General features: G+C 58.3%; 1 protein-coding gene across 3 annotated transcripts; it reads right to left on the reverse strand.

The window, feature by feature from the left end:
* Positions 1-6: 6 nt before the first annotated feature.
* On the reverse strand, positions 7-8,648 carry FAM131A (family with sequence similarity 131 member A). 3 transcript variants are annotated; one of them, XM_021692299.2, is made up of 6 exons: positions 8,467-8,648; positions 6,066-6,208; positions 3,777-3,870; positions 3,355-3,537; positions 3,071-3,187; positions 7-1,758 (listed from the first exon to the last, which is right to left on the reverse strand). In XM_021692299.2, the coding sequence occupies exons 1-6, from the start codon at positions 8,501-8,503 to the stop codon at positions 1,289-1,291; spliced, it is 1,044 nt and encodes a 347-aa protein (XP_021547974.1). In that variant the 5' UTR covers positions 8,504-8,648; the 3' UTR covers positions 7-1,288. The 3 variants fall into 3 exon arrangements, with proteins under 3 accessions (XP_021547974.1, XP_021547973.1, XP_021547975.1); XM_021692298.2 differs by lacking the exon at positions 8,467-8,648 and adding an exon at positions 6,871-6,958; XM_021692300.2 differs by lacking the exon at positions 6,066-6,208.
* Between the last annotated feature and the right edge of the window lie 212 nt (positions 8,649-8,860).

Genomic DNA, 8,860 nt, shown 5'->3' on the forward strand with positions numbered 1-8,860 from the left:
TAGAGATTTACAAAGATTTTTATATTAATTTAATAAAACAAATTCTTAAATAGAACAAAATAAACACCTAATGAGCCATTATTTATAGAATGCCTGTGCCCATCAGCTCTTGTTCTTACCTTGGGCCCTCTTACCTGCCAAAGCCTACAAGGCTCCGAACTCTGCAGCCACCCACACCCCCCGCAGCCATCAAACCCAGAGCTCACTGTCTGTGGAATACAGAATCTACAGAGGCCTCCACTGCTTAGTTATCAAAATCCTAGCTAGGGCACAGGCCCTCAGTACTGTAGCTTTGGCCTTTTGTTCAGCCAAGAAAGGCACTACTCTCTTCCCTCCTCAAGGAGAGACACTCCCACACGACCGACCGTCGCTCGTTGGCACCATTTCTGCCGGGCTCAGGCATCATCAGCAGACAACTGCCCAGCCACCCGTGTGGACTCCTTGCGACCCTCTCCGGAAGAACAGCGAAGTCACAGCTCCGAAGCTACCAGAGCCACCCACCCCTTCTCCCAGCTCGGCTCTAAGGAGAACTTGGGTGAATGGGGGCAGCCAGGCAGGCTGGGAGCCGCTGGGACCCTGCCCACACATCCTACAAGGGGCCAGGAAAAGGGTGGAGGGTACATGCTTTCATCAATCCAATGCCTCCCAGAGAACATCCGACTGAAAGAACAGACCAAAACCCCTCTTTCTTTAGGAAAAAGAAGAAGATTTAGAGGTGATGGAGAGGCGAAGCACAGCACGAGCCCAGGTGGGCGAGGGGCCCTTGGGGGATGGCTCAATCCTAGGCTCCAGGAGGGTAAGAGCCAGCCTGCCCTGGGGTAGGGGTGATTCTATCGAGCACTGCACATGGACTCAGAAGTGGAGAGAAGCAGAGAAGAGAGAGGCATGGGGAAGGGGGGGGGGGCCGGGCTCCCTCCCGTTCCACCCCACACGGACCAGTCACAACCACCCCCTTAGGGGTTCACATCATCCAAGGAGGAAATGTGTATGTGGTGTTTTTGATTTAAGAACATGAACATCACTGTCTGCCACAGCTGTAGCCATGCCCCAGGGGCCCCGGGCAACCCCCGGCAAACCCCAGGAGTGGGGGCAGGACATGCGCCCCCAGCCTGGCCCCTGCCTCCTCTCCAAACACTTTCATGCAAAACACACAACGGAGGAGTGAGTGCTCCCAGGAGCCCTCTAGGCTTTGGAGCTCTGCCGGAAGCCTCTCGCCCGCACTTGGGCACAGAAGCTCTGCCCCCAGCAGCAGCCGGGAGACACATGCCACCACCAGGCATGATTTGGGTCACTGTTCCTCCGGCTCTGCCTCGTCCTCGTCTAAGGACACCACCCCCGAAGAAGCCACATCAGAGGCTTGCCGCTGCCGTTCCCAGCTACCCGGCGGGCAGAGAGGCTGGCAGTCCTTGCAGGCGGCTGGCTCCTCCTCAGCGGGGGAAAGGCAGGACTCCATGAGGGGCGAGCTGTAGAGCGAGTCCTGGGCCTCCAATGGGCCCAGGCTACGGAAGGCACTTTCCCGGCTAGGGGGCAGTGTGGCGAGGAGCAGCTGGTCGCCCAGCAGCTGGGAGGCCAGGCGGGCTGGGGAGCCCAGCAACCCGTCCTCCAGGCTGCAGAGGCTGGAGCACAGGGTCTCTGGGGACACGGTCTGCGAGCAGTCGCTCTCAGGCTCCACAGAGCCCTGGCGCACAGGCCTGGAGAACCGGGGGCCGGTGAAGAGGTCCTGGAGGTGGGGCCCCAGGGGCAGCTGCCCGGCCATCTCTGCAGGAGGAGAGAAAAAGAAGATAGCCCTACCCGCCCTGTTTCAACTGGCCTACCTGGAGGGAGCCATGTTTTCCCCACTCCACCCTCGGCGTCGCTAGCTCTGGGGGGAGAGGGTAGGAGCTCACTAACTTCACCTCTCAGCGCCTCCGTTTCCTTAGTGGCAAATTGGGGAATCTGATAGACCTACTTATGGGGTTGTTGAGCGAACAAAAGAATGCAGCATCCAGTAAGAGAGCAATAAATGCACAGATACCACACACGGTCATGCTGCTGGTTCCCTGCACGAGGGGAGCCTGTCCAAGGCAGTCAGTGTGGACTGGAGTTCAGCCCACACTTGCTCACCAAGCAGTGAGGCCTAGCATCAGGCTGAGCCCACCAGAGAAAGAGGTGCTTTTTTCTAATTTGCACAAAGCTTCTACGTGGGAAAGTAGTGGCCTTGGATAAATGTTAGTTATTATCGTTATACCAGGGGTCAAAGCAGGCCTGGAATTCAATCAGACGAGAACGTTTGTGGTTCAGGGCTCCCATCTTGGCCTCAGACATCCAAATCAGTCAACTCTGGACCACAGCAGAGGTCTAACATATTGCCAGTCTGCTCTACTGTATTGCCCTTGGAGAATCTGTTAATTAGCTGGGCGGGTGGGGGCTGGTGGAGGTAATCTTCAAAGGCAAAGAAGAATGGGGCGGTGGGGTGTTGTGAGGCGTGAGCCCAGAAGCTACAGAGAAAGTCAGCCATGTGGTCCAGGAAGAATCGGAAGATGAAAGGAGGGCCGTGCACAGCTGCACAGCCCCGCAGGGTCCCCTCTGCAAGCGCTGGCCCAGAGAGAGGCCCAGAGGCAGGTCTCAGATGGAACTCACGGAGGCTGAGCCTGAGCCAGCATGGCCCTGTGGGCAGTCCAGGCCCAGCACGCCTTCCTGTTTGCCTGGGGCCCCAGCCCTGGGAGGTGCTACGCTGCCGGCTCGTCTGTGCTGCCACAGCTGGCCAGAAGGCTGCCCCGAAAGGGGAAGGCAAGGCACAGCGGACCCCCCCCAGAGATGCAGCTGCCCAGAAGGCGTCGGTGAGGTCTCTGGACCAGAAGACCCAACAGCACAGACGGGCAGAAAAGGCTCAGCACATGCGCGAAAGGAAGCACTCCATTTGTAGCTGCTGACTGCCCACCCACGAGCGAGAACAGCCCCCTTGACCCTGGAAGGTCAAGGCACAGCTGGGACAGGGTCTGCCCCCAGCGTCCCCTTCCGAAGGCTGAGCTCGGAATCACAAGGCCTCCCGGGCAGGCCCGCCCCAGTACTGGCACTGCCTACCCCTCACCTGAGTCAGCTCCTCCAGCAAAGTCCTCATCGTAGGATTCATCGGTGGAGTCCTCGCCATCCACTGAAGACCAGGCCCGGAGCTTGGCTTCTGCAATGGCAAACTGCTCGGCCACTCCTGTCAGGGAGGCCAAAGAATTTATTAGCAGAGAAGGTTCCTTAGCAGGATTCATTAGCTGAAGGACTAAGACTAGGGCTCAGGCTGGAGACAGGAGAGAGAAGAGATGGGGGTGTGGGAAGAGCATCCCAATGACAAACGTGTGGCTGACCCCTTCCTGTCCCCACCTGCCGCAAAGCGAGCCTCTTGTTCACCCTCGCTGAGGTCCGAATAGGAAGAAAAGGCTGATTCCAGGGCAGCAGGCGAGTCGCTTGGCTTGCTCCAGCCCTTCCACTCAATGAGGTGAGCCACTCGGCCCTGCGCCATGGCGGTGGGCTTGGTCACGTGGTCCTTCACCACCTGAGAAATACCTGCGGGTGGGGCAGGAGGAGGAAGGCTGGTGAGGGCACAGGCCAGGGAGGGAAGTGGAAGGGTGGTGGTAGTTAGGGTCCACATGTGCCTTTGGATGGGAGGAGGGAGCTGAGATTCATCTGAGAAGGGGAGGAAGGGGGAGATCCCAGCAAGAGCTCAAGGATACAGCCCCCAAGGGTAAGTGCAAAAGGAAGAAGGAAGGACAAAGTGGCCAGAGGTATGGGAGGGGGGTGCGTACCATGCAGGGAGGATCTGGCCAGCGCAGCAATCTCCTGGATAGTTAGGGCTCTCCGGGACTTGGGCAGCATCGCGACTGTGTCTCCAACATTCACCTTGGGTGACAGCATCAGAGGGTCAGTGCTCCTCTAACAGCAGCATCCCCCTCTGTGCCCACAGCCCACCCAAGGTGCCAAGGGGGTACGGGAGCTGGGAAGAGATGCCAGGGCAGCACATATGTGCCCGTGGCTGCTGGGGTATGTAAGACGGAGAGTAAGAAGCCAGGGCCAGCAAGCCATGTCCTCTCAAGGAGCAACAGAGATTCAGGCTGACCCGAAAGAGCAGAACTGCAGCTACCACCCCCCCACCTCCATCTTCCCAGCTCCCAGAGGGGAAGGAGGCGGGCTGGGAAGTCAAGAACCATGGAGTGGGGCCTTTGAGAAGAAAAAAGAGGAAGGGAGAAAGCTACGGCATCAAGGATTTCCTCCAGGTTCTCTCCTCTTTGCCCCTCTCCTCCTCTCAGTCTTCGGACATCTCAGTCTTCTAGCTGTTTCTACAGCCTACCAGGGTCACAAACTCAGCATGACCAAAACCAAACCCAGCACCTTTTCCCACATCTGGCCCTGCTTCCTGACTTCCTTATGCAGCATCAGCCAACCACCATTCAGCATGGCTCCAAACCTCAGCATTACCATTAACTCTCCCCTAAGCTTTGCTCATCCTTTCTACTCCCACTGCCACTGCCCTCCCTTCCTCAAGCCCTCAATACCCCATGTTCAGATTAGCACAGTTGTGGTCCCCCAAGCTCCTTCAATTCATGGAATTTTCTCAGCCTAGAATGTTGTGTAAGTGTTCCTCTCCCTCCTCCCCAGGGCTGGCTGGCTCTTTCTCATCTTTTGGGTCTTGGCTGAAACATCATTCCCTCAGAAGGCTCTTCCTGGCTACCCTACCAGTTGTCCATCCTCCCTCGGTAACAAGTCACCATCCTCTATGAATGTACCCTGTGTGTGTAATCATGGTCTACTTCGTGTGTTTCCTTACTGGTCATTGGTCACCCTCACTGGTCTTCAGCTCTTGGAGGAATTTGGTCTCTTTTGGTCACTGCTGCACTACAGTGTTTAGCACAGTACCTGGTACAGAGTAACCTTTCTAAATACATAGGCTGAATGAATGAGGCAAAGTATAAATGTAAACAAATAATTTTCCCCGGAGTGTAACTGGTCACATGTCACATGTCCCTATTTAAAATCTTTTCTGGGCTCCTCCACTGCCCAGTGAAGTGCTAGCTTCACAGCCAGGCACTGAGGGGGCCCACTCTGTGAGCCCCCTGCCCCCTTCCAGGCCTTGGAATCTACCACCTAGACCCTCTGCCCAGGAAAACCCCACTTCCACCTTCCCTGTCGGCAAACCGCCCTCTTGCCTTCAGGCAAAGGAACCCAGCTCTCCCCTGGGCTAAGAACACCATCCTTGCCTGACAAAATGCTCCCTACCATCTGAGGCCTGACTCAAGTGTCACCTCCTATTACGTTTTCAGTCCAGTTTTCTCTCTTCTTCAATACCCCCACCCCGACGCCAGCATTGCCCTTGCATCTCTCCTGAGGGATCTCGGGATGGCAGGGCCTGACTCTGATTCACCTGGGTTCCTACCTCCACCCTGCACCTGGTTCAGTGTTCCTTGGCAAGCCTGGAAAATGTTTCCCTCAATGAATGAATGAAGTCAGAGGCACATGCCCCCTCCCCGGAATTGCCTAGCTCTCCTGATCAGGTTCCCACCCCTCACAAGAGGAGCTCCAACTGCTCCCTTGACCTCAGGCCCACCCTCTGCCCCCCCCCCCCCCCCCCCCACCCCAGTACCTGGCTTACAGGGGCCCCAGGGTGGCGCCGTTAGCTTCCGGCCAGGCCTGGGGGGAGGAGCACCTGCTGGGTGTTTCCTGGCTCGCTCTCCCTCCCTCCCCTCACTGCCCCCAGCCACTGCCATCCGTGCCGGCGCTCCGCGCAGCTGCGGCCCAAGCCCAGAGAAAAGGTGTGTGTCTCCCTGGCAACCCATCACCATGCAACAGGGTCTCCCGGGATACGGCCTGGGATGCGCTGACGTCAGCGCCCAAGGCGGGAGCAAAGCCCGCCCGCTGGCACGACGCCGAGCAGAGCAGACCGGCGCGGGGGCGGCCTTGGGGCCCCGCCGGCCGGATAGCGCCTCCGCTCGCAGGAAAAGGGAGCCAGAAGCAGGCTGGCGAGGCGGGGGTGGGGGATACAGATCCCCTTCATGTGAATGCGGCCCCCCTTCCCCCTACCAATACCAGGGGCCCAGCACCTCTGGCAAGTCCTGGCTGTCCACGGAGGAAGGGCGGGAGGACCGGCTCCAGCCTCGGAGGGTCCGAGCAGATCCCAAGGAAGATAGAGAGAGGCCCCGAGGAAGTTCGATCCACTCCACAGCCCAAGCGGGGTCCGAGGCCACTGAGGGGTGGGGGAAAGGCTGTTCACCTGGGCTCCCACTTCTGCCAATATCCCCATTTTCATCCGGTGCTGCCATATCATTTCTCCTCACCCCTCCCCCACCTCCCAGAACATCAGCAACCACCTGGTGCTCTCCACAATTCTGAAAACCCCTATTCCACATTCCTGACCTTCAGGCCCCTGGGGCCACTCTGTGGCAGCCCACAGGCCCCCTTCCTCCTCTGGATGTATTTTTGCCATCAGAACCCTAGGGATGAAACCTAAACTTTCATAAATTCTCGATCTTGGGTTTCTCGGCCTACCCATTCCTCTTGGAAAGCACACTGCGTTCTTCCACCACCATTGCCATCCTCCTCCCCACCACCACCTTGGACCCTTTACAGGCTTGGTGCCTTCCTTCTCTTGGTTCTTTCCTCTCGCCAGCATGAGCTGGTACGCAGCTCTTTACTCTTCTCTTCTGACAAACCCACGATTTTTTCTTACTTTCACCCCAGCCCCCTAAAGCTTTTTTCCTGATGCCCTGTCTGGCCCCGGCCTGGTGGTTCCTGTTTCATCCTGGTTCCCAATATCTAAGCCAGAGTAATTTTTCTTTTGCCACCTGAGCACCCTACTCCTCAGCTTCCCCTCACCTCCCAGATCACAGCTACAGTCCCTGGTCTCACCTCTGCGACTTGTCTGACAAGTCCATCGTCCTCCAGGCCCTTCACGCTGCCACAGAAACATTTTGCCCAGCACAGAAATCATAGGCATGCTGGCTGTGTTGATGCAGAGAACCAAAAGCCCAGAACCGCTCCAGGCTCAGCTCCCAGTTCTATTCTTATTTTGGCTCCGGATGCTGAGCCAGTCCCCTCCCCACTTGGAACCTGTGCCTAGTCACATAAGGAGAACACTCCTTCCTCTTGGCTTTGAGGAGGTGGGAGTACAAGGGGCCCAGCAGAGCTCTCTGGAGCTCAGGAAGCTGAGGCCCATCCCCTAGACAGTGCCAACAGGCAATGTACATCCCAACTGACCTTTAGCTGGAGCAGCCGTCTCTGTCCCTGAGCCTCAGCCAGCTGGTGGTCCCCAGAAATGCTACCAACCAGAAGGAAGACACAAGGTTACAGGCCATCCCTGGCCCCCAGCTGGTACCTAATCAGGGCTCTCAAAGCCAGTCCTGAGGTCAGCCAAACTCTCCCCTGACTACAGGAGGGAATGACTTCCTAAACTCCAAGCCTTAGCAGGGCCAGAGGGACCAGAGCAGCCTGCTGCTTCTCAGCTTCAAAAGTCAGGAGGTTAATTTAGGACTACAAATCCCATAATTCCTCGTGGGAACCCAAGGAGAGTACAAATCTCAGCCAGAGTCTTAGCTCTAAAAAATCTCAAGTACCAACCATACCAAGGCCTGTATGACTGACTACCTGCCCTGGAAGCCCAGGACCCATTCCAAATCCAGCCCTCAACCTGACAAATCCCTGCCTGGCCTTAGGCTTGGAGAAATCCATGACACTTAAGAAAAGTAGGCTGGCGGACCTCAGATGCATAGGACTGAAGCCAGGCCCCAGCGTGCACCACCATCCGTGGGAACCAAGACCCAAGCAGCAGGCATCAGCAGTTTTAAGAAGCCCTAATGGCCTCTCTCTGGACTCCTCTTTCCCCCCACAAGGTACGATGATTTGTTTTTGTTGGGAGTGGGGGAAGGAACTAAAACAGTTAAGGTGATCAGGTGCTCACAGGTGCCCCAAATGGGGCCTCAGTCCCCTTCATCAACATCTGACTCTGAAGGGAGGAGTTAAGTTTTAACCAAAAACTCCGTAGTGGGTTGCTTGACGGACTTTGCAGGCTACCTCCTTAAGGGGGTTGGAACACAGCTAGGAGAGGCAGGTTCCCAGCATAGGGCCACTCCCAGGGCAGAGAAGAAGAGAGGTGTGGGCCGTGGGGGCGGCGAGTGTGTGGGCGTGGAAGGCCAGTCGCCATGGACACCTTGCCCCTCCCAAGGCTGTGCGCCTCCTGCCCCCTTCAGCGGTGGGAATCCAGGCGGAAAGACCATGAGTCTACCCTGCAAAGCCCAGAAGCAGGCAGGCCGTGGCAGCGAAGCCGAGTCGATTTGGCCCCCTCCCCGCTCCTGCCCTCTCCTTCCTCTTGCCTGGCCCGCCTCCCCAGTGCAGGCTCCTCCCTCTCCCGACACCGGCCCCCTCCTCAAGGCCCCCACCCACCCGCGGCCCACGCACCGGGCAGCCGCAGCCCAATTCCCCAACCCGTGCCTGGCCTTCACCTCTTACCCTGACCCGCCGGACTCCGAGAGCCGATACAGCCCATGGCCGGGCACCCAGGCACGCTAGCCCGCGCTCGGGGCCCGGGCCATCGCCTGGCAGAGGGTCGGGCAGCGGCCGCCACCGGGGAGGGGAGAGCCGTGAGAGGGGAGGGGGTGGGAGCCGCGCGTCCGCCGCCGCTCCCCGGAGAGGGAACCGGGCCGGTGACGTCAGCGCGGGGGCGTGGCCACCCGCGTCACCATCCAGGGCGGGCGGGGCGAAACACGTCACAGCCACGCAGGGGCGGCCTTGGGGCCGAGTCCGGAAACACCTCGTCCTCTCCTCCCAGGCCCGACTGCGGAGCGACCCTTAAGGCGAAGGGTGGGCGAGAACTCACTGGGCCCCCGGATGCCAGGCACGCCGC

Source organism: Neomonachus schauinslandi, chromosome 1 (assembly GCF_002201575.2).
Source record: "Neomonachus schauinslandi chromosome 1, ASM220157v2, whole genome shotgun sequence".
Lineage (NCBI taxonomy): Eukaryota > Metazoa > Chordata > Mammalia > Carnivora > Phocidae > Neomonachus > Neomonachus schauinslandi.

Excerpts from the sequence above, each read along its gene's own strand:
- FAM131A (XM_021692298.2), bottom strand. The coding sequence starts at position 6,958 with ATGCCTATGATTTCTGTGCTGGGCAAAATGTTTCTGTGGCAGCGTGAA. Across the intron at positions 6,209-6,870 it reads TTGTCAGACAAGTCGCAGAG|TGGCCTCGGACCCCGCTTGG; the intron begins GTGAGACCAGGG and ends CCCACCCCTCAG. Across the intron at positions 1,759-3,070 it reads TGCTGGAGGAGCTGACTCAG|AGATGGCCGGGCAGCTGCCC; the intron begins GTGAGGGGTAGG and ends CTCCTCCTGCAG.